The 25,865-nt window shown below is 40.7% G+C and overlaps 1 protein-coding gene across 2 annotated transcripts in view; it reads left to right on the top strand.

Moving 5' to 3' along the window:
* Positions 1-25,865, top strand: part of LRP6 (LDL receptor related protein 6) — a 115,839-nt gene that overhangs the window by 60,832 nt on the left and 29,142 nt on the right. For both annotated transcript variants that reach the window (XM_064736911.1, XM_064736905.1), the window contains exons 6-11: positions 4,042-4,438; positions 4,955-5,126; positions 18,969-19,185; positions 20,654-20,943; positions 22,039-22,265; positions 24,436-24,620. In XM_064736911.1, the coding sequence (XP_064592981.1) occupies positions 4,042-4,438; positions 4,955-5,126; positions 18,969-19,185; positions 20,654-20,943; positions 22,039-22,265; positions 24,436-24,620 (1,488 nt within the window). The remainder of the gene's footprint in view (positions 1-4,041; positions 4,439-4,954; positions 5,127-18,968; positions 19,186-20,653; positions 20,944-22,038; positions 22,266-24,435; positions 24,621-25,865) is intronic.

Below are 25,865 nucleotides of genomic sequence, written 5' to 3'. Positions count from 1 at the left end.
GTGCTGATAATAATTTTTTTTAAAGCCAAAAATAAAGTTATGCTTGCACACAGCCTGCATTGTCTTTTTTTGAAATACGATTCTGTACTCGTGATATTCTCTCCCTCATGCTCATCATTAGAGGCTTGATTTTTCTTAGGCAAGGCAAGAGGTCTGGAGATCCTGCTGTTATCTTAGTTTCTGCTTCATAACTGATCTTTGGAGTAGAAGTGAACAAAATTGATTGGTTTTGTCATGTCCTGATACTCTTGAGTACCTCGAGCATCTTCTGAGTGGTGATCAGTGCCCAGGCAGGTAAACTTTGCCCAGCTGGGGTTGGCCACACTTCTGAGACCGCCTGGGGCTCTGTTCCCTGCCCGGTCTCAAGGCGATAATGGGATCAGTCTATAAATACTCCCAGCCCTTGCTATTGTCAGGACAAGCCTGGAGCTATTCAGAGCCATCTTTCCCTCAGCCTGCCTGGAGGTGTGATGCTTCTCTGCTGCTGGTTTCTTTCTCCTGAGCTGAATGGCTGCTGATCTAACTAAGCAGCTGAGGTGTTGGTTTGCAAATGTTTGGGTAATAGCTCTGAAGCAAGCTTTCAGCTTTTTATTGCCTGGTTGGAGGGCTCAGGGCTGGTGTTTGATGGAGGGATTGGAATGCTGGCAAAGCCGCCAGATAAGGAGCATGAAATTCTTAGCTCGGGGTTCCAGAGTCCAGCACGGGGTAGCTGAAAGCCACTCATTTCCCAGTGCTGAATTGAAGCTTAAACACGAGTTGTTTTACTCAACAACAGGGTTGCAGGCTGAAAGCAGGATACTGAAGCTGTTGAAATGTGTTGTCTTTGGGAAGAATGGGAAGGTCAATTGGTCAATTTTAAGGGTGAATTTGAGCAAGGGGATGGTTATACTAAACTGAATCTTTCTGGAAACCTGGCACTGGTTCTTTGAAATTACTGTCAACTTCAGCCAGAACACACAAATTATTTTTAAATTATGCTTTACACTATTGCTGTATATGGTAGATAATATATATATATTTTGAACTCTGAGGTTAGGGCATTTGCTCAACCTTAGGTTTACTTCATAATGCACAAAAGATATAATTGTTTGGTGTTTTTAATGTTTGTCATTATCATGTTTAATCCATTTATGTTGGATAAATGACTGTGAAGTTGCCAAGAAAATGTAGTAGAGGTTTCTTTCTTCCTTGAACTTAAATTGTAGGGATTAGTGATGTACTAAGACTTTCTATGAACATAATGCACCTGCCTGCTTGAATCTCAGTGCTGAATTTTTTGTTGTACGTAGTAGCAGCAAATACAGATATACATAGAGACTACTGTGTCAAGATTAATTGCTTCTGTAATTATAAAAAAAAAACCCACGAACCTCTCTAACAGGCCCTTTTCCCATTGGCTGTGTCTCATGCTTTACAGTATTCTGAAGGATACATAGGCATGTAATTGCAGGTTTCTCCCCTCCTGATTAATTAATGCATAGGATTTACTCACTAGAAGAACAGTTTAGCTCTGTGTGCATGCATTTCTAAACACAAGGTGTTTTAGGGCAGAGGATCCCAAAGCTGATCTTAGTCCATTCTGGACTACCAATCAGAAACACTTGTAATAATATCCTCAACTTCAGTTGTTGAAAGGTGCTGTTTCCCGCAGCACTGTGGAAGTGTCTTAGAGGTTTTTAGCACCTAAAACTTGCTGTAAATGAAGCAGTGGCTGCTTTGGCATCTTTCCAAGGTTTAGCATGCAGTGAGGTTTCAGCTAGCACCGACATCAATTACTGTCTTTAAAAAAAAAAAAAATTGGCATAAGGCACCAAAATTCTTCTTTCATCACCAGCTTCCTTCAGTTTTAGCTCTTTCAGTCTTCTAGCTCTTATTTATACCTCTTACACACCAAAATCGAGACATGGGCACAATGTGGCTTGGCAATTGCTCATTTTCACTGCATGTTCATGCATTTGTTTTGCTAAGCCTTCTCCACCCTCCCCCTCATCCTCCATCAGTCCCTGCCAAAGCCTGTCCTCTCACTCTTTGAGGAGAGCCATTGCACCACACTTTCCCTGCAATTATACATGCATTTTTCACCTTAGCTCAGGCTTCCCTCGGGCCTGAGCTGCTCTTATCTCCCTAAGACTCCAAACTGATAAGCCAGTTTAATTGGAATGGGGTGTGGTGCTTGTTTATCCTTCATTACCTTGAAAACTGGGGACATGGAATAGAGAATTAAATGAAAATGAATTAGATTAGACAATAAGGGCAACTGTCATTGATAGTACCATTAAATATGCTGTGTTGCCTATGTGAAAACATCTTCTGCAGTGCAAGCTGATCTTAGTTATTTATTGTGATTCTGACTTTTGACCCAAAACCCAGCAAGGCTTTTCTGTGCTTTGGCTCAAAATTATTTTTATAAGACACTTTTATTTATCTTCATCTCTTCAATAAGCTTGTTCTTAGCAAATGTGGGAGAAGGTGACAGCCCTCCAGCTCTGCATGGTCATTGCACAGTGGTCTGTTCCCAAATCTGACTTCTCCAATAAGAGTTTCTCAAAAGAGGTTTACTCATGGTGTTCTGTGTTACAATTTTTCCATTTATCAGGCGTTGTTGAAACATAGAGCTTGTTTGTCACGGTTGTCCTCTCACCAACAGCAGCAGTCAGTAAATAATTAATTTCTCATCTAAGAGGTTTCAGGCCATCTGTTGATTTGCATAAAATAGCAGCATAGTTGCTGCATATCTATTTCAGTAATTTGGAGGGAAATATATGGATGGAGAATATGTGCAACATGATACATTCTGGGAAAGGAAAGGACCACTGAATTTTCTCTGTAAACACATCTGATTTGTTCTGAAGAAGAATAAACAGAGACATTGTGAGCAGCTTCACATTTGGAGTAGAATTCTCTGCTGATACCCAGCAGTTTACTTAGGTCCTTGTGATAAAAACGGGAGCAGGCTCCTGGCACTAAAGTTGTTTCAGCTTTTATTATAAAAAAAAAGAAAGGCCTAAAGCACGGGGGTCCGTGGGCCGAGCAGGAGCGTTCCCGTCGAGGATGCTGCAACCAACACCAGTGCTGGGGATGTCCCCGATGTGGCACAAATTCCGTGGCTCAGAAGCCCCTTTTAATCTTGGTTTTTGTCCCTTTGGATTGGTTTCTTTTTGGATCCTTCATTTGCATGAAGGTTTAAGGTGCTTGATTGGCGTTGTCTCCAGGCTGGCTCCTTTCGCCTGGGGGATGGTGCACTCTACTGAGGTGTATTACTCTTTTAACCCCTTTTACAATATAACAACCAAACTAACAGTACATGCTTAAAGATCTATCAACTATTTTACAACAGTTTCTAACTGTCGGGACCCAGGACATTCCTCTGGCTGCCCTGGGTGATTCGAGACCCTGGCATGGAGTCAAAAACACCTGTGCCTTCGATTTTAGCCCATGGAAACAATTAACAACTTTGTGTGAAGATTTACAAGCCACAAGAGTTTGAGTAGAATGATAGTTAATTTGTCACAGGGTGAAAAAGTAGAATTATGGGGATTCAAGAGGCAAGATGGAGGAATCTGGGCATGTTCCCTTCCCCTTCTTCTTGTCCTCCATCTTCTGCTGGGATGGTGACACTGTTTGATTGGTTTAGGGTAGAGACAGACTGTCTAACATAGGGGATAGGTATTGGAAAATTATTGTAAATAAAGTACTCATAGTTTGTAGTATAAAAAGCTAACACCATCCCAAGGGCAGTCGCTGTGCCACAACCCAACCTGCCAGACAGATCTCAGCAGGTCAGAGAAGGAATGTAATAGATAAGAAAAAATAAACAACCTTGACAAACAGAACCAACAAATCTCAACTTCTTCAGAGGTCATGGGGCTGGGAAAAAAACTTTCTAATACCTCGGGGGTCATCTCAACCACAGAAACCCAAGATCTAACCTATTTTTAGCACTGTGAAATCAAGGTAGCTAGACCATGTTGCTGGGAAAGAACAGACTCAGGTTCTCTGTTTCCAGGAGTGTTTCCAAGGTGCTTTGTCCCGTTCCTGCAGGTGCCACCGCGCTGCTGCTCCTGGCCCGCCGGACGGACCTGAGGCGCATTTCCTTGGACACGCCGGATTTCACGGACATCGTGCTGCCGCTGGAGGACATCCGCCACGCCATCGCCATCGACTTCGACCCTCTGGAAGGGTACATCTACTGGACAGACGACGAAGTGAGGGCCATCCGCCGCTCCTTCCTGGACGGCTCGGGCAGCCAGTTCGTGGTGACGGCGCAGATCGCGCACCCCGACGGCATCGCCGTGGACTGGGTGGCGCGCAACCTCTACTGGACGGACACCGGCACGGACCGCATCGAGGTCACCAGGCTCAACGGCACCATGAGGAAAATCTTGATATCAGAGGACCTGGAAGAACCCAGAGCCATTGTGCTGGATCCCATGGTTGGGTGAGGAGCTGTTTGGGAGCATTTTTTAACATATTGGTCATGCAAAGAAGATACCTCTGTCTGCTTCTATGTAGATAGTGGTAAACTATCTACATAGTTTCTCTATCTATGTAGTGATAAACTTCTGAGCTTTCCAAATGAAAATGCTGGGAATCTCTGAAAGTTAAGGCTCTGAGGCATAAGCACTGCTGCTCTATTTTGACCACCTGGGTAATCACCTTTTGTGTCTATATTTTATGATCTTTCAAAATATTTTTGTGGACTGCATGAATCAGCTTGTTTATTCTAGCTAATAGCACTGGTTATATTGTCTTGCTGAGCAGACTGGTACAGGAATTTTGTATGTTTGCATGCCAATTCTTTCTGAATGGTTTGGGCATTCTTACCTAGGTAAGGAAATACTTTTAGTTTAGGAATGTAGCTTTTTGCATGCTATGTGGTTTTGGGGAAGAGTAGTCCAGAAGATGCTATAAGAATGTTGGAGATTTGGATTAACAAGGTTTGTTTCCTTTGCAGATACATGTACTGGACTGACTGGGGAGAAATCCCAAAGATTGAGAGGGCAGCATTGGATGGCTCAGACAGAATTGTGCTGGTGAACACCTCGCTTGGCTGGCCAAATGGGTTGGCACTGGATTATGCAGAAAGCAAAATATACTGGGGAGATGCCAAAACAGACAAAATAGAGGTTTGTAACTGTACCTGCATTTTTTATTCCATGAAGTTATAGAATGTAGTTTTGCTTTTCTAGGTGTTTATATTCTGATACAGCTGAAAAGGGTGATGGGATGGTGGTTGAGTTGTGCTTTTAGAAACAACTCTGTTCTTCTCAGCCTTTGTGCAAGTTACTTGCTATTCTTCCCTCATTTTTTTGTGTGTAAAATAGAAATTATATCCCTGTAGTAGAGCTGTCTTTGTAAGAATGTGTGATAAGGACTTGTTAAATAAGTAAATTCTTAGGTCATTAGGGGAAAAAGCTTTTTACTGGGATTAATGTATGTAGTTTTAAAAAAAAAAATCATCTTTCAGTCTTTGCACTGCTCAATTTAGAGCCTAGTAAAATATATTTTAAAGAAATAAATCTTTTTTCACATGCACTTATTTATACTTCCAGAAATCCTTTATACTTTGCATCTCCCTTGTTTATTTAGAGTTTCAGCAAGAGCATAGAGTTTCCTTTTTTTCTTACATGTCCAATTGAAACTTTTAATTTTAAAAAAAGGACACTTTTTCTTCTCTCCCACATTGAAAGTCTTGCATTTATTTTTGTTGTGTAACAGTTACGAAACAAATTTGGCATTTATAATCTGTCAGTCTTTGAGAAAATTGTATTGTTTAGCATTTGATCAATTTGTTGTCAAAAGCTTTTGTTGGAAGTGGAAGACTTGACTGCTACCTGGTGCTCAGGTCTGCCTATGTTATATCCTGGTAGATTTGCCTTCCTTTGAGGAATTACAGTTTCCTTGTTGATTCCTAACTGTTGCAAATAACTTTTAACACTTATCATATTTGGCACAATCATATGTTTTCTAGACTTACAAAGTTGTTTTTACTCATTTATAACTACAAATAAGTCAAGGTGAAGTCACAGTCATGTGCTGGAAGGTCACACAACTGTTAGTTCTCCTTTAGAGCCAAAGTAACTCCAGTCCTGCAAGGTGAGTTGCTTTGAAGCACTCCCTGAGAGAGCCTCAGGGAGCAGAGTTTTCTTTGTCTTGAAAACAAGATTTACAGTCTGTAATTCACCCAATATTACATCAACTCTGTGAAAAGAGGAGAAAATAGTCTGAGGGATGTGTAGAGATTTATTTATTGAGCACTTCAGCCCTGATAATGTCTCAGCCTTGATTGTGTTTTGCAAAAGGAAAGTTAGGCATTCTTCACCCTCATGTTTGCCAGAACACTGAGATTCCTTATTCATTAATAATGATTCTATTCAGTGCTGGATCAGTTTGTGGCAGAAATTTTCATCTAGATCAGGCATGAGCTCACTGCTGCAATTCTGTCAAACTGGCTAGAACACATCACAGAATGTTTATATCAACATTACAGTGTCTGTGGCAGGACAGAAGATATCTGATTTGGCATAAAGGTTTTTTGGGACAATTTCCATTTCATTGTTCTTAAATCAGTGTAAGCCAGCAAAATGAGTTTGTTCCAGGTTGTCATGTACCATCTCTGCAGGGCACCAGAAAAGATTTATCACTCTAAGATTTCAGAATTACTAGTTATTTTTTCCTATGAGTCTCCAAGTGTTAGTTATATTACTGCTGCTGCTTTTTATAAAAAGTTAACTCTTATCGACTTGCAGTAAATCTTGAAACAGTTGGGCTAAAACTTTTAAAGCAACAGAGAAAAAGTTCTCCCACAGTTTTTCTTCGGTGCTTTTGGATTTTGGTTTTGTTTGAGGATGTGGGTTTGTATTTTTTGATTCCTGAAGGTGTTCATTTAGGCATATGTGACACGGATCTATAAAATTTTGTGTAAGGTGGCCAACACTTCCCACACTTTTTTTGACAGAAGATGTTGGTCCTTGTAACTAATTTTAGGTGGTGGGTGCAGAGCAAACAAAAGCAGATGTTGTAGGTTGTGGAAATGGTTGCAGATGTCAAAAGCTTACACGTTACTAGGAAGACTGGGTAGGTTTGTGGAAGGGAATTCCACTGCAATTTAGTGGCAAATAAAATTGCCTCTGAGCTACAAATAACTGAACTGTAAATTGCTGTAGAAGAAAGGAATCTTCTTGAAAAATTTCTGTATGCATTTCCTTTGTTATGCAGTTCTGTAAGTGTTGATTATTCTCTGAGAAAGGCTACTGGGATGGGTGGACCTTTGGATGGAACTCATACAGCCTCTCTTCTCCTGTGCTGAGGCCATTCTGTCAGGTTCTTCCTTAGATGCAATGCTGCTGCTTGCTAACTGCCCTTCAGAGGGCCAGAACGGGGCTAAAAATCAGTGACCCTGGTGGTGATCAGCACACATGTTCAGTGTGGCTTCTGCAGTGAGTAAAGCATGGAAGGGCTCTGTAGGATGCAGTGGAGGTGTCCATCCAAGAGAATGGTTCAGTCTAAATAGGATTTTATTTTTATCCACACCTGTCATGATTAAGGAATGGGGCTCCCATCGAGACTCTCCAAACCACACACCTCTCACTTCCCCCAACAGGATGGAGAGGGGAATTGGAGGCACAAAAAGCAAAGATCACTGATTGAGATAAGAATAATTTACTGAAAACAGCGAGGAGATAACAGTAACAGCACAATAGTAATGACAGAAAGAAATGATTCATTCAGACTATCCCTGACAATAGAAAAAACTGGATGGCTTCCTCTGCTGTGTTTCCTCAATTTGAAGGAACCCTTTCTCCCTGGAAGAGAGTCCCTTTTCCCCACTCCTAGCATGACTTGAGGGGGTACAGAATAACCTCCAGGTCCTGGCCATGCCCCCTCCTGACTACTGCAAAAATTGATCCTGTCCTGGCCAGAAGCAGGACATGTCCTACCCCTTATTTTATACCATGTACATCGTGCCCCAGTCCTACTCCTTCCAGCTATCTACACACACAAAGTACAGCTCTCATTTCTGTAGTCAACATCCCCCCAAAATGTCTATTAATTTAGTCCATGGCTCTGGGTTTTATCTGTCCCAAGTGTCTTCCAGGACAGGAGGACTCCTGTGATGTTGGCTGGTTGCAAATTACATCAGGAGCTCATGACTGGCATGTCTGGAGCAGTCCATCCTCACTGTCCATGGAGTTATGGCATGCAGTGGCAGTGTCATTCAGCAACCAGTATTATACAGCTCAACATCACACACTGTTCTCACCCAAAAAATAAATCCCCCTGAGGTACCCATTTTGTTTCCACATCACTCACCAAGTGCACCCCAGTCTTGAGCAAAAACAACCCCACAGATGGGTTTGCCTTTGCTTGAGGCAGAGCTGATCCAAACTTTCTTCCCTAATACATTCCTGATAGGCACCACAAGGACTTTATCCCCTTCTACAGTGGAGATTTTGATTGGGCAGGGCCAGCTGGACTGGTAGAGCCTCTGGTGTTAACTAACCAGGTGGCTTTTGCTAAATGTACATTCCTGTCTTAATCTGTGATAGCTAAAATACTACTAACGTTTCAAGTTTGCTCCACTGCCTACTCTCCAATGGCAGCCAGGAATCTTGAGGAGATTTGCTGCACTTTCCATGCCCTCACCATCCATTTTTTTATATCTGTGTAATAGAAGATGCTTTGGCCTTCAGTAAATGTTTTAAACTTATATATGAAGAAAGGACACCGGTGTAGGTGCAGCAAACAAAGGTGTTTGTGACAGGTTCCAAAGATGAAACTTGGAATTGGACATGAAGGCATCAGAATAAAATCCCTGGTCCCTGCTTTGCTTCATGTGTTTGTGTAAGGTTGAAAAGGGGGTAAAAGCAGAAGAAATGCATTTGTGTACTTGCCTTTACTGCCTTTTTCATACATGATTTTACATACTTTGTGCTTTCCTCATTTTTCTCGCCTTTGCATGTGGGATTCCTCAGAACCCTTATTTAATTGCAGGGGTACCAAACCGAATACCATTCTTACAAGCCACATTTCTGGTTTGTTTGTGCTACATAGGAGCTTTTATTATTTATTTTTTACCCACTGATTCATGCTATGCTGTTCTGGAGCCCCCAGACGATAATAAAGCATCAGCAGGGGTTAATGGAGACTGGTAGGGGGTACAGCAGGGAGCTTTTGTTCCCATTTTATCTGGCAGCCTGCAGCAGGCAGAAGCAGGCTGTGGCTCAACAGCTTCGTCATTTATCTCGGTCAGGTTTCACTGCTGATAAACTTCTATTGAAATGGATGGCTGCTATTGTGCTTACCAGTGGGGAAGATTTCTCATTGACTTGCTACAGGTTTAAAGCATTTTCCTGCCGTGCTATGAGGTTAAAAATGTATGATCTGCTCTGTTGAATTGGTCTTGTGTTTTGCTGCTCTGGTGAATATTTGTGTTCCTGGCACGTACGCTACCTGTTTTAAGGCATAGGTTGGATTTTTAAATGGTCAGCAAAGCTGGAATTGATAAAGCAATTAGAAATGGCTGCATGCATGTGTGGCTGTGTGTGTTAAGGGGAAGTCATGATGATACGGCTGATTTCTCATAGTTTTTCAATCTCTGCTTCGTTTTTCTTTATTCATCCTCTCCTGTTCTCCATTCTCAGAGCCGGAGATGGCACCCACTAACACCTACTAGTGGTGAGTGTAGAGAAAGGATGTCCCTCCTGCTCAGATCCAACCTTTATCTGCTGATTTTTGAGTGCAGCTCCAACTTGGAGTGTTTGTGCATTCCCAAATCTATTAGCCGTGCCTGGCATCACTGTCTGTAATCCTCATGATTAATATGGAAAGTATTACATCCTGCTGGTTTTCAGCCTAAGTACACACCAGTGTTCAGAACTCAGCCTTGCTGGACAACAGAAAAGCAGATGCTGCTAAGACTTTATAGAGCACAGAAATGTTGAACAGAGAGGACATTTTTGTCTTTGACCTAGGAGCTAATAGTCTGGCATGAAGAGAATGCTCCAATTCATATTTTAATCCTGAAATTGCAGGGCTATATTTTCCTCTGATGACAACTCCCTCAATTTTACTGCCACCCTAATAAGGAAATTTTGTTTTCTAAGTATACACCAATTATTTTCTGACTGGGAAATTTTTGTCTCATACCATTATTCTTTGTGCTGTGAAATGCTGATGACTTGCAAGCCTGGTTACTGATCCTACCCCATCCAGCCTACTTGAAGCACAGGTTTGAAAATTGAGAAGCAAAATCCATAATATTCCTAGCCCTTGAACACAGCTGCTTTTGTGTACTTACATTAAACTTTTGCAGGTATGAGAAGTAAGGTAGTTGAAACAAATACCTGAAGTTGCTTTGCTGTTTACTTTTGCTTTGGATAGTGATGGCACTTGGGAATTTCATTCAACAAAAAACATGTACTGTAGAGGGTAGGGACAGATCCCTGTACTCCATCCCAGTTTCAGAAACTTTAGGCTTACTTTTTGGGGGTATTTCCAGCTATTTCTTAATACCTGCTAAACCTGTATTAAGAAAAAATATAGATTTTTGAAATGAGTAGTACAGTAAGGATTTATTTAAAAAAAAACCAAACCAGTATTAGTTTATACTTTGTGTAATTTTCATTTGAGAGGTTTCTTTTGAACCTCTGAATGAAATTTTGTGATGCTGACCAAGAGAGCAAAACTTTATTAAAAAGCAAACAAATGACAGCCACAGACAACATATTAGTTAGGTCTCCTGGCTGTTGCAGAGCTGGATATAAGGATTTGAATGGTCCCTGTCATGGACTCCAATGCTGAGTTAGGACCTCCTGGCATTGTAAGCTTATTACTATTTATAAAAAAAAATATTTTTTTCTGCTTTGACTTTTGAATATGAGTCTATAGAATTATCACTTAGAGATGTACCTTTTCACAGAATCATAGAATTGTAAGGATTGGAAGGGACCTCTAGAGATCATTTAGTCAACCCCAGGTATTTTAATGCAAAAATATAAAAAGAAGAAACATTTAAAACATCCATGCTAGTTTCAAATTTGGAACATTAGAAGTTAACTTTTTATTACTTTTGATAAATTGGGATTACCTAAACAAAATTCATATATGAAAAGTGCTGAGGAGTTCTCCAAGAGGGATCTGCTATCCCAGGCTGTCATGCTTCATGGGACAGGGAGAAGTTCCTACCAGAGAGGCTGTTGAGGGAATCTTTTGGGGAGATGGAGCCAGAACTCCTGCCCAAGAGTAACTTGACTCTCTGATCTGAGTACCAAACATGGTATTTTTCTAAGTGAAATTACTGCCCTAAAAATTATGTGGCAAAGATTTTGGCATTCGGTTTTCAAATAGTTCTTCTGTCACAGATCTGCAGTTCATCCTGAAATCTGTAATTTCAGCTCATGAGATGTAGATACATTCAGCTCATTTAAGTTCCCTTGTGTTTCCTTTATAAAAATGTTGGAAATCAGCACTTCCACACTGAAAATGTTTAGAATAGATTAGATGAGTTCTACTCCAAAAGCACTGGGGTTCTTTTCTGTTACCTCTAAGGAGAGCCTGGAATCACCATGTCAGAGGCAAGTACCCATGCTTGAGACACATTTGAGCAGAAAATTGTGCTGAATGGCTCACACTGGGAATTCAGAGACATTTCTCACAACCTTTGCTGAAAGATGAGCAGTCCTGGTTTGCTGCTGATAGCTCTGAAAGCCTCATGGTCCCCATGGCCCAGCATGCAGCTGATTGGAGTATAACTGCTGGACCTACATTCATATGTCATGGATGCTTCCCAGATTTTTCACATTGGAGTTAGGAAATTGTATTTTGGTTTACCCAGCTGTCTCACCTAGAAAGCAACAAGCCTCTGCTAGCAGCCAGTATCAGTTACCTAAGGCAAAACACTGAAATCCCTCAAACCAAGCCAGCCAGTCATCAGCTCAGCTGAGTCTGACACACTTCAAATATTCCATGGCAAACTGGGGAACAATGTGAAGAGATACTGAGCTATTGTCTGTGTTTCTGAGTCAACTGAGTTCTGTTTGTCAGTCCACTATCATCCCTTAGTCTCCAAAATTCTGGGTTTGTTTTTTTCCCCTTTTCACAAGCTGAGTTACATTTATTTACAAAACCGTGTACTGATCTTGGACCTGGGCTTCTTTGAAAGGATTCACCTCCAATCATTCTCAATAATGATTTAGCTTTCTTCACATAGACTTCTTACTTTGCTGGGAGATTTTGTAGTCTTAACCTGAACATCTTTTCTGGTACCATGCATCATCTTGTAGTGTGGCAAAGAGCCTGTGGAAAAAGGTGGAAAACCAAGCTCCTGGACATGCAAGACCCTTGGAATTGAAGTGATTTAGTGAATAGAAGCAATTGAATCAGCTTGAAAGCTTACTGCCACCAAAGGTGAAAAGTATCTCATAACTGGCTGGGTTATGAGATACTTTTCTCTCTGCACTATTCCCTGAACCACTTGGACTTGGTAAAACAGTAGAAAACTTTCAACATTTCTTCCCCTCTATGAAAAAACAATTATAGTCACTTATTAAAGAGTCTGGAAAACATCAGGTTAGATAGAGAACAAATGAAAAATAAGTTTCTGGGACAAGGCACTGAAAGAAAGAACCTTGGGAAAGAAGAGCACAGAGGCTTTTACCCACATGCAAGAGCATCAGGAGTTGCTGTGCTGAACTTGTAAAACTGTTCCTCCACACACACTGTGAGGTTTCAGGTTGGGCTTGGCTGGTCTGGTTTACATTCTCCAGAGTGTTTTGTGCTGCTGCCCACAGGTCTTAGTTGCTAAATAGTAAGTTGCAAAATGCAGTCATTAATGTTCTTTGTTGCCCCCACAGCCTATGGCCAGGTAACAGAACACTCCCTGACTGCTGCCTCTCCACCCTATGGATTACATACCAAAATTAATCTCTGTAGTAAAGTGGTTTTAGTCACCTGTTTTACCACTGAATCTTTTCAGAGGAGCTTCTTCTCTCTTCTCATCTTATTTGTCATTTTGGCTCATTTCTTTTTCTTAGCCTGTTCTTTACAAATGCAGGGTGTTTTTTTGTGTTGCATGTGATTGCCTAGGAGATGTCATCTGTGATTCTCACAATGGTTCTAAAATCTTTTCCTTGCCTACTTGTAATTTTACCTGACTTTAACCATTTCGTTAAAAATGGAACCAATTGTTTCTAAAATTAAATTCCATCACAGAGAAAATATTTCTGCTGTTGGCATTGGTCAGTGAGCTAAGGAATTTGTCCTGTTGTGAAAGAAATGAGCTTACCTAGTGTGTGTAGCCTGATAGGGTATTTATGAAGTTCTCTGTACTGTTTATACACATTTATCTTCATGGCAGTCCTATTAGGATATTATCCATGGTCAGGAAAAATATATTTTGAATTCTTTGGAAAAATTGTTGGAGCTCTAAAGGAAACTGAGGGTGCTGAGGAACTGTTAAATTAGGAATTGTTAACGGCTATTATAAAATAATTAACAGTAGGAAATCATGGACTTGGCTGGAGGCATTTGGTTTCTGAAGCAAATCCAAAGGGTTCCAGGGATCCCTTCTGCTGATTCCTCAGGATTTTACCACAATGAAGAGAGGACTTCCCATTTCATTCCTTAATGTTTTAGAATTGAGGAGAAATGCTGTTAATAGTAAGTAAATGACACTGACAGAATGATTTCTTCAAACTGAGTTGAAAGCTTCAGTTGTACGCTTAAAGAGTGTATAGTTGATCAAGACTTTTTTGCTTAATAAAATTGGAAATTTAGACAAGATATCTCTTTTTTTCTCTCTTAGAGCAGCTGTTTTGCAGTAAATACATGTGTTAATTATATGCTATTACTGCAGCCATAACAGTGAAATCATTCCAGTCTGTCTTAGAGAAGTTGAAAATACATTGTTCTTAAACCCAGTCTGAAAAAATGCAAATATAATGATTATAAGGCATTCCAGCTATCTTTTAGAGTTATTTTAAGAGAGATGCTGCTCAAATTTCTTTAACCAAATAAATCTTATTTATGTAGTGTTTGTTATGCCATGGGGTCAGAAGTCTTTCTAATTCCTTATCCTCCCAGAAGAAAGGTGAATGCTACAATTGCATCCTTCCTGTGACTCAGTGGGGGAAGATCCTTTCCAGCTGTGATGCCTGATAAAAATTTTGTAGAGCTGGGGCAGTGATGGCAGTAGTACTTGAGCAGAGCAATTGAGGTCCTGCATATTAAGTGAGGTCTTCTGGCCTCTCTGAGGATGAGTAAGGTGGTGCTGGTAAAGATGCTGAAGTTCAGGAATCAATAATGGCTAAGGTATCTGTCATTTGTCCTAAAACAGGCTGTTGATTTTAAAAATCAGGGCTTAGGTTCAAGTATCTGAAATTAGAGGAGCATATGGATTTTACTGGAAGAGTTGTTCGTTTTGGATTTTTGTTTTACTGATGTGTGTCTGTGAAAGAAATAATGTTTTGGCAACATCTTGTAGTGTAGCTGGGGACTTACAGTCCATCACAGAGGCCTATTCCATGCTCATAAGTAATATATTTTTTGAACATAGTGTTACCAGGTGTTGTTTATAAATTTTCATTGATTGTTGACTTCCTCTGCTCCTGTCAGCCAGAGACAGAGCTTAGCATGCATAATATTTAACCTGCTCCCTGATCATTTACAAGTATATCCAAAAGAGGACCTGGGAAGCTCCAGGCCCATTAGTGTTATTCCAGTCCCTGGAGAGAGTTCTCCTAGAAACCTGCAAGGCAAAGGAAGCAGGGGGTTGGGACAAGCCAGTGCAGGTTTGCTGAGGGCAAATGATGTACAGTGAAGACAAACAGGATCCTGGGCTGCATCCATGGGCACATTGATATCCCACTCAAGGATGTGTCTAGCTCTGGTCCCCAAATCCAACAGAGCTGCAGGGAGAGTGGAGAGCACCTAAAGGAATGATGAGATCCCACCCTGTGAGGAAAGACAGAAGAGGTTTGGTCTTTTCTCCATGGGGAAGAGAAGGCTCACATTTATCCAGTGCTCAGGGAGGAGGAGGGAGGCTCTCCTGGTACATGGATGGTGCCACCTTGGAGAGGACAGGGACAACTGGTACAAGGTGCCTTGAGGGAGTTTTCATTTTAATATAAGAAAGAAATACTTTACTGAGGCATGTAGTGGAGTCCCTCCCCTTACTAGAAGTTTTCAAGATGTAACTGGACAGGATGCTGGGATAATCTTATCTAGGCTTCTTTCCCACAAAAAAAAAAAATGAACCAGATGATCTTTCAGGGGTTCTTCCAACCTGAACTGGTCTATGATTTTGTGGTTCTGTACTGAACATTTAACTGTGCTTATGAGTTAAGATGAAAGATCTTAAGTCTGCAGTCTGTCACCTTCGTCTCAGTCTTGACACCTTGTAGGACTGAGCTCTTAGTTTGGAATTGATCTCAGCATCCCTGGTAGGGACAGACCCTTTCTGTGATGGCATCTCCTCAGTGCAGTGCACATAAACCTGTGCACTCTGCTCAGTGTCTGCTGCCCGTGGTGCACTGCCCCTGAGGGGACTGCCAGTCTGCAGTGCTGCCAGGGCCCCAGCACAAGCTCCACACAGAGCTGAACGTGGTTTTCATAAATGAGATAGATTTCATGATGAAACTCTAGACCTAAAGCAGCCAAGTGACAAGTTTAAACTACCATATATTCAAATCCCAGATTATCAAAAAGGTAAATTCACTGCATTAGCCTATTTATCCCAGTGATTACTGCTACTTAGAAGTGAATTGAATGCAAGGTATCTTTCTAACAAGAAAGACCCTTAGAATATGTCACTGTGCATTCCAGACTGTAAATTTAAATTAGAAGCTGTGCTTCAAAGCTGTTATTTTATTGTTCCTGCTGATCACGAAGTACAGCATTTTAAAATGTAACTACATTCTCAGCAGTAATTCACTTACTTTGAATAAGCTGTGTGTTCATGAGGCTATAGGTTTGCATTCATGATTGTTGTAGGATAAACAAAGCCCTTATTCTTCAAGCAGGATATCTGGTATTTTGTCTGAGGCCATTTAATTTTTGCACTTTTAGGTTTTTTTTTTTCATGGAACTACTCGCTCTTTCAGTAAAGGTGGTGTTTGTGGTTACACCACATCTGTTTCCTGTTGTAGCCTATATTCTCAGTGTGATTTGCAGTATTCAGAATGGCCTCAGAATGTGAAACTCACACCACATTGTGGTTAAAAGCAGCATAAAGCTCTGGAGACTCTGCCTCAGAGCAGCTGAAGGTGGGTTTATTGTGTGGAGCTTCACTGTGAGGAGCCCCATCCATGTGGAGCTGGGGAAGGGGAAAGAATCCAGCAAAGATTATAGCCTGGGACTTGGCTGTTGTCTGAGTTTGAGTATGTGAAAAGATGATGCTGAAATCCCTTGACACTGGTTGTTAGGTGATCATTCCTTTTTGCTTTATTCTTCTTGTACACATCACCCCTACATCCCTTGCCACTTGTCTTCTGCCTTACACCAGTCTTTGATTCTGTAGCCAATGGATGTATTCTATTGAAATCACCTAACAGGCAGCCAAAGTCAGTGCAGACAACATGGTGCCATGGAAAAAAAATTTTAAAGACAGTTTGAAATATCTCTCTCTCTCTCTCTATATATATATATATATTTGGCTACTACCATATGTGTGTGTGTGTATATCAGGTAAAATTGCAGCAGGAGCAGAATGGCAGATATATGTAAATACTTTTACAGAAAGGTGCTTGTTTTGTCTAGGAGGTGTAAAGCTGTCTTTCAAAATAGCCTTTATGTGTATAACCAAAAATTCATTAAAAGCAGATACTTAATCCTTAAGTCCCTTCTCTTTTACTGACTCTTTTCACTATAGGGGGAAGCTTATTTAAACAGCTCTTAAAGTTTGCCAAAGAAAGTTCATCTCACACCCCACACTTTCCAACTTAATTTTCTTTGTCAGTAGTTAAGAACTCCATTAAATAAAGAATTTTCTTTATTTTATAAATACAAGGCAAAGAAATGTAATTTTAAAAAATGCTACTTTGTGATGGTGATGTTTTATTGCTTGTTCCTGTGTGGTTTTAGTTGGTTCACTTTTCAACATCCTTCCATTCTGTGGATCGTCTTGGTCTGCTCAGCAAGCACTAATTGCCATGTATTAATTAGTTGCAAACAAATGGCTTATCTCTATAGTTTAAGGGGGAGGGAGAAACAAGTCACCACAGCCCAGTCATCTATTTTTGAGATATTAGTGCATTTGTAGGAGCATGCTGTATATTCTGCTGGACTGAAGGGTTTTGGTAAGTTAATTCCATCAAGAAATGATGACCTTTCTTCAAAAGTAAATATGGAGCTTATTCCTACAATCCAGCAAATATGCAGCGTCCCTTTAGGGAAATGTGCACATAAAGATGCAGTTCCTATTTTAATATACTGAGAGTAAGTGCCAAAATGTTGGGAAGTTTGACAAGGTGTAGTTTTAAGAAGAAATTGAATTATTGTGAAGGTTATAGCATTTCTTCTACTTTTTAAAGAGAATTTATAAATATTTTATTATACTGTGTCCTGGGAGAGTTGTGTGTTTCAGTTCCATTTCTGTACTCCTTTCCTCTCTTCTCATATGTGTCTGGGTAGGAGTTGCTCCAAAGTAGCCTTTACATTTCTTGTGATCTAGGAAGATATTTTGGCCACCAGCTATCATCAGTCTAGTTTGAGGTACTAAACCAGTTGATCCTGAAGGTTGTCATTGCATAAATCTTTGGGTTTGAGCCATGGGAAGGATGGGAAGCCATATAGATTTGGTTGTGGTTATCTCAGTTCCATAGGTGAGAGAGATTTGAAAACAGTGGTTTAATAAACCACCTCTTTTCCAGTCATTCACTTAGAACATGCTTGGGGTGGTGGGAAGGATGCTGCAGTTTTTCAGGGATTAGTATGCTACCTTGGATCCTATGAATCACATTGTTTCTGAAAGTTTTTATAGTGAGGTTGGTTGGAGGTTTTTTCCTGGTTTTGGAAGAGTGGTATACATACTGTAAACTTAAGCTATGGCCTTGAAACAAGTAGAAATATTTCAGAAGAATTTTTTTCTGAAAAATTGCAGCACTGAACCATTTTTAAGCTTGTCTTAAAACATGGGACTCTTTACCCCTGTCAGTATGGTACATTTTATAATAATACTTGGCATTCATAAGACACTCCATCACCTGAACATGCATACATCTGTTTAATTAATCCTTTCAGTGCCTCACTGAGGAAGTTAGGTATTACTCCTTTTTAGCTGTAGAGAAAAATGACACAGTAAATTCAAGTGTCTTGATCAAAGGCATGCAATTATTTACAGACCACAGCTGTTCCTTGTAGTAAAAAAAAAATTACTGTACTTAATTTTGAAGAATTTAAACCTGGTTCCTTATTCAGATTGGGGAATATAAATATACTGGGGAATATAAATGTACTCTGTGGATCTTCTTCACTGTTTGCCTCCCAGTATTTGTGTGGGGTCTCCTCTCAATGCTCTCTGTAATATGGGCAGAGCTCACTTGGGAGGGACTGTGGACTAGAAGATGCTAAGCCAGAACTCGTTGGCCATAAATTTGTCTTAATTTGTGTAAAACACAGTGACTCCTCTTTAAAACTGAACCAAAACTCATGTCAGAAATGAGACAGTCATAACAGGAGTAACTATTATTACATAATAATAATTCCTAAAGCAAAGGTAACGAGTGTTGTGTCATAATTCCACATTAAGATCTGGTTACAAGACTAACCTTCTAAATAAGGCTTTTAGAGTAAGTGCCTGTTAATAAGAGTCTCTTCTTTTTTATTAGGGTGCTGTGTAACATTGATGACATTATAATGCATAGGAGATTATTTTTTAATTTGAAGTCTGAGCATGAAGCAGCTAGCTTGTTCATCTTCCAAATAGTGGCAGGTTTATTCTATAAATCTAAAAAGTTTGTCTATATTCCTAGGTCATGAATGCTGATGGAACTGGCAGGAGAGTCCTGGTGGAGGACAAGCTGCCTCATATCTTTGGATTCACTCTGTTGGGAGACTACATTTACTGGACAGACTGGCAGAGGCGCAGCATTGAGCGCGTGCACAAGTGCACGGCAGAGAGGGAGATCATCATTGATCAGCTGCCCGACCTCATGGGCCTGAAAGCCACCAACGTCCACCAGGTCATCGGTGAGTGGGCTGCTAATCACCCAAGGGACAGTGGGATGGAAAATGCCAGCACTGCTGTACTGCAGAGATTTAGAAATGGGCAGAATTCAGTCCCGTGGCAATGCAGGCTGCAGCTTGATAGGGTGGGTTAGTGTAGCATTGTCATTTTCTGAAAAATCCCCTAGCCCAATATTTTTCTCTTGGGAAGCTGAGAAGCCTTAGAGAAAAAGAAAACAATTCTTATCTCATTTGCTTCTCCTTTGTTTTGCTCATCTAGAATGTGTTTGGAGATTGTTTACCCACAGGTGATTGTTTCATTGGATTCTGGTGTGAGTTGTTTGACTCATTGGCCAATCAGGGCCAAGCTGTGTCAAGAGTCTGGAAAGCGTCAGGAGTTTTCATTATTAACTTTTTAGCATTTAATAAGTATCCTTTCTGCATTCTTTAGTATAGTATAGTATTCTTTAATATAATATAGTATCATAAAATAATAAATTAGCCTTCTGAGAACATGGAGTCAGATCCATCATTCCTGCCTTTGTTGGGACATTTCCCAGCAAATACAATAGGTTGGGTCTTCTGTGAGGAGCTTCAGTTCTGTAGCTTGGAAGAATATCAAGCTGAACATGTGCTCCCAGTATGCAAAAGCTAAGAATGAGTCAGTTTTAGTCTGTTCAATAGTTTTTATGTTAATATTAGAAAATTATCTTTAAAAAAACCTAGACATACTTTCTGCCCTGTAGTGCTTGTGGTGTAAAAAGGCAGCATCTAGCTTTAAATTGCCTATCCTAGGCTATCCAAGCACTGGTAGCAGTATAATTGTAGCATCACAGAACTCATCACAGTCCCTGAGTATCCTGCTGTATGGATAAGGCTTGCAGCTTCTCCCTGTCTGGATTGTACTGCAGGAAAAGAGTGAAATGTAGTTGATATGTATCTTTGTGTGGCTGATGCTCCAAAGTACCATGTTTTGAATGCAGCCCTCTTTGCAACTGTTTGGCCAATTGAATTCCTTAGTGCCAAGCCTCTCTCAGTTCAATTTCCAGCATGTACATAAGTGAGTATTGCAAAGAGCTGCTTCACTTGCATTCTGGAGAGACCATTGAATGGATGTGAAAATAGCTCTGTGAGTTTTTTACCTGCAGGAATGCAAGGGGGTATGTGGCTGGAGCAGTGTACTGTAAAAGGCAGCAGAACATACACCTACCATGCATTCAGTGCTTGTGCTGTGAATTGGGATCATCAGTAGCTGCTGAAGCCCAGATCCCTTTCCCTAGTGCTGGGTTTGTTTCTTGGCGTGAGGAAAGGAGAGTAAGGTCTGTCTAAAAAATTACAGGAAATGAATGAAAAATAATTTGATCAGAGAATACAAGGAGAAAAACTGCATTTTTTTTGGAGGACTCATAGTGTGGCTGATGCCTGTGAGGACTAGTTCACGTTTCACCTGCAGGCAGTTTGCAATGGCTGCTTTTCCTCTCTGCCTGCTTAGGTACCAACCCCTGTGCAGAGGACAACGGGGGCTGCAGCCACCTGTGCCTGTACCGACCCCAAGGGCTCCGCTGCGCCTGCCCCATCGGCCTGGAGCTCATCAGTGACATGAGGACCTGCATCGTGCCAGAAGCTTTCCTGCTCTTCTCCAGGAGGGCAGACATCAGGCGCATCTCCCTCGAAACCAACAATAACAACGTTGCTATCCCGCTCACCGGGGTCAAGGAGGCTTCTGCTCTGGATTTTGATGTGACAGACAATCGTATTTACTGGACTGACATTTCACTGAAGGTAGAGATTCAGCCCATGTTGGCTGTTATACTCCTTGAGGTCTTTAAGAGTAGGTTGATTAATGGGATTTACAAAATTCAAGGGATATGTAAAAGAGTTTCGTTTTTAATTACATTTTCTGCAACTGACTTGAGAAATGTGCCAACAATAACTTATGGACTTTTACAATTGGAGAATCATAGTAGTTAAAAACACAGAGTTTAAATGAGTCTGCCAGAGGTGACTTGGCTGAACTCCCTAAGCATGATATTCTTTTGAGCTGCATAAGTGATACACATGAAGACTGATCAGTACACTGCACTGCTGTGTGTTGTCACAAATTGGCATAATTAGTAGGTTGTGTTCAAACTAATGAAAATCAGGGATTTGTCACTTTCTGTTTGATTGTGAGTATGAAGAGTGTGTGCAGAGAAAAATATTGAGGACATGGAAAGGTAGCCCTTGTTTGCCAAAAGAATTCTGTACTATTGTAACATTTTCAGGCTTATCAGGGAATGCCTAAACTCTAATATATTATTAAAATGGAATTCTGGCTGTATCTGCTGTCACAGGCTGATCCTGATGGCAGACTTTAAAAAGTCTTTTGAATAAAAGTCCAGGAAGAGATTGTGTTTAGTGAAATTAAATTTAGCCATCAGTACTGAAGCTACTGAGCTCATCAGCTGTTTGGTTGTTTTCTTCTACTTGCTGTTCTGTCCCGCACTTTTGTTTCATTAGGCTGCTTTAAATAGTGTTCCGTGCTATAACATTGATGCTTTTGTATAGTCCTGGGAGAGCCAAAATATTTCCCCCTCGAAGTTGGCACTGAGTTATTAAGGTCACTTTGTCATGTAGATGCTTAATTCAAGCAGACTAGTTATCCCATTTATTTCCCCAGTGAAATGCTATTGTAATTGACACAGAATACATTCACAGAGCGCAGTAAATCATTACTTCTGAATAGCAGCATTGTTTGCTTTGCAAATAAGTAGCATATTGTAAGATCCTCTTTCCTATGAGATGTCTAAAATCTGAAAGTGTTTAAAATCCAACAAAGAAAACAGTGACAGACTGGTAAGTTCTCTAATTTGCCTGTGTATCTTTGCATCCCTGCAGACCATCAGCAGAGCGTTCATGAACGGCAGCGCGCTGGAGCACGTGGTGGAGTTTGGCCTGGATTACCCCGAGGGCATGGCCGTGGACTGGCTGGGGAAGAACTTGTACTGGGCTGACACTGGCACCAACAGGATCGAGGTGTCCAAGCTGGACGGGCAGCACCGCCAGGTGCTCGTCTGGAAGGATCTCGACAGCCCCCGGGCGCTGGCACTCGACCCTGCCGAGGGGTAACTCGCTGGTTTAATTCTGTGTTTGTGAACAGAGAAAAACAACATTGCCATGCTTCCTCTAGGGCATGGTAGTGAAGCGCTGCCTGTAAACCCTAAGAGAACTGAGCTGGGGAATACAACCTGGTAATTTAGAGAAATACACTCTTAATGTCCTGAATAATCATTAAAAATACTAAAAAAATAAATAAAATTCAGAGCAGCTCATTAGAAAGGGATTTATATTTAGTTTTTTAATTAACCACAGAATCAAAGTCGTTTTAGGTTTATGGAATTCATTAATCAGAAAAGGACTACAGCATTGAAAGGAAATATCTATCATTTTGGAAACTAGGATTCTTTTTATCACAAGTTAGGGTCCAATGAAGGTATTAAATGATTTAATTTGAGGGTGGGAGAGCAAAGTTTATAGTCTGACCATAAGCAAGGTATTTATTTCTTCAGATAAGGAAACCTTTTAGTTTGTACAGACAAAGGAAGAAGGACAGAGAAGGAATGGAAGCAATCACCTATGCCCCAAATGAAAGATTTTCTGAGAAGAAACTTCTCAGTTGGATTGAAGTGTGATAGCAAAAGTAGGGCAATAAACAGGGAGAGGGAGGAAGGAATGGGGCAAGCCAAGCTAACTATTCAGCTTCTGAAATAGCTCTTCTACCCTGAAACGCTCACTCGACAGTTATTAATTACTGCAAAAAATGTTTGAGGTTATACCAATATTGCATTATTTTTCAAATGAAGGAACTTCATTTACAAGGGTTATGACATTATCACAGTTCCCAGTCACGCTGTGAGAGCTATAGCAACAGAGAGAACTTGAAACACATTCTTTCTGCTTTATTTCAGTAAGGTGGTGGCAATGGTCACCTCCAGTGGGATCCTAGATTGGATTCCGCTCTGATGTGCCAGGGCTTGCCTGGATGAGAATTCCACATCAGATTCTTAGATCCAGTTACTCATTTGTAACAAAAGGCTGCTATGGATGATTCTGGTTTTATACTGGAAGTAGGTTTTTCCCAAGGATTATCATCATTCAGTGCTTTGTCTCTTCACCACAGATCAGAAATAAAAATTACTTGGGTCAGAATGCCCCTTTTTCCTTACAGCAATAGTATAGCTGAATACTTACAGATTATCTATACTTATATGTTATGTATACTTATATAAATATACAGTATAGTTGTACTTTAAATGGAAGTTTTAAAGGCATTGCTGCCCTGGGGGCAATTCTAACACTTGGCTCCATGCTGTGTCCAACTTGCAAAATTTATAGCCAAAGTACTTGCAGAAATTTTAAGAAAAGTTTGCAAGTATTCCTGGTGTCCAGTGAACTTCTCCCCATTGATCATCAGTGTCTGAGGCAACCTTTCCTATTGTGCAGTTGGTTGGAACTGAAAGGCTTCACAGGGCGTTGTTATTGGAGTTATTAAAACTCAAAGGTATAAATATTGGATAGCTGCCTCTCACTTTTATTTTGAAGTGGTATCAGCTTCATATTTTGGAGGAAGTGACTAACTAGCCATCAAGTATATAATATACAAATATACATCCTACTCTACTGTGCAGTGCCTAAAGAAAATGTAGACATGTGCAAGTCTGTCCTTCTTCCAGATGAGGCATAAGCTGGTATGTGAGTATGTAATAATTGTATTTTTGCTCTAGTGGAAATTGCACACAGATTTGTGTGTCTTGGCTGAGATGTAAGTCACTTGTGTACATGTGATGACTTAGTTGTGCGGACATGAGTGGTGGCACCTTTTAACAAAAGTACCCTGCAGATCTACCTTTTTGTGTTCCTTCTTTTGAGAGACAGCTGACTAGAAACAGAAGATAAGTGCTCTGCAAAAACACCCTGCTAAATAACCAGGTATAATGAAGGTGCCTCACTGCCAGCCTCTGCCTTTTAAATGACATACACAGATTAGTTACTAGCAAAGTGCTGTCACACAGAACTTGCTGGTGAAAATCCAGGTCCAAGTGGGAAAAAATAATCTTGGAAGCATTTTGAGGAAACTTGACTACACTTTAGAAAAAAAAAAACAACCTAATTTAGCACAATGCTTGAACTTACAGCTCTTCTTTTTCTCTTATCTTTCTAAGGATTTTTGTTTTGGTTTTCCTCTGGAGTTCTCTTGGATTGAATGCAATTATTTTTCTTTCTTGTCCTAACCAGGTTCATGTACTGGACTGAGTGGGGTGGCAAGCCCAAGATTGACAGGGCTGCCATGGATGGCAGTGAGAGAACCACGCTGGTCCCAAACGTGGGGCGCGCCAACGGCCTGACCATCGACTACGCCAAGAGGCGCCTCTACTGGACCGACCTGGACACCAACCTCATCGAGTCCTCCAACATGTTAGGTGAGCCCCAGAGCCCTGGGCAGCATCCCCAGGGCCATGCTGCCTTTTGCAGATCCCTCGTGGCAAATTGTGGCTTAAATAATGCAAAGATACACATCAACAGACAGAAATAAAATTTCCCGACCTCACACGCCTTTAATGTTTGCTTCTGTAATTCACGTTCATGTGACACTGTGGTTAGCAAGGCCTTGATTTTCTTGTGATTGGCTTGCTCAGAAAGTTAAAATTACACAAAGTGTACATATTTCCAGTTACGTGTAGGACAAATATGTCATCTTGCAGTGTTTTGGAGAGTCTTGTTATGCTACTCTCAAGAGCACTAGAAAATACTTAACAAAGGTAAAAAGAAAAGATAACAACATCTCATTCAACATGAAATTTAATACAATTTGGTTTTATATCTTTGTTAGTATCCTCAGACATTTTCTCCCCCTGTATTCTGCATGTTAAGGACCTTTTCCTGGCTAGTGCTTATCAGCAGGAGAGTTCTCTTGTGCTGGGGTCTGTGATTATTTTATAAACTAAAATTGCAGCTAAATGGAGGTGGAACATTTTGTTCTTTCACTGTTCCAGAGTACTGTGTGGAGGACCTAGGCCCTCTCAGATTTGCACAGTACCTTGTTTTAACTTCTCAGCACCCACAGGACTGAACTGCCTTGTTGTATATTAGCCAGTATTTAATGCTAAAGGAGTTAGTCTGCTTTAAACAGTATGCTTGCAGTAGTGGAACAAAGCTAGAAAAAGATCAAAACAGGAAAATGCAATATGGGAATTACATGTGATAGAAAAGCTTTTCTTTAGCTTCTCATATATTTTGGTGTACTGTGGAGGCCTGCTGCATGTTTCCCTCTGAAATGTGGGATTGGAAACAGTATTAGAGCCTCTTTTTCCCTGTGCCCGTGGCTGGTGACAGCAGAGTGTGGGGCTGTGCATCCTTGACTTCTGTGTGCAAAGAGGGAATGACTTTGTGCTTCATAATCTTCTGATCATTTTGTGTGAGCACACAGCAGGAGGTACTATGGTAATGAAGTAGTTAATAAAACAGAGTTGAAATAATTTCCCCCTGCCATTTCTTGCTCCTTAAGAACTCTTAACATTTCCATGGTATACACAATTAGCTGTTCCCTGTCCTGACTTTCTGGCTGCTGCAGAATGTTGTGACATTCCATAGACAAGTTATTTTAGCGTTGTACATTTAATTTTTCTCATAATGCAATGGAGTATTTCATTAAGTTCATATCAATT

This window comes from Zonotrichia leucophrys, chromosome 1A (assembly GCF_028769735.1).
Source record: "Zonotrichia leucophrys gambelii isolate GWCS_2022_RI chromosome 1A, RI_Zleu_2.0, whole genome shotgun sequence".
NCBI lineage: Eukaryota > Metazoa > Chordata > Aves > Passeriformes > Passerellidae > Zonotrichia > Zonotrichia leucophrys.
This window is presented reverse-complemented; position numbering and strand designations above follow the sequence as displayed.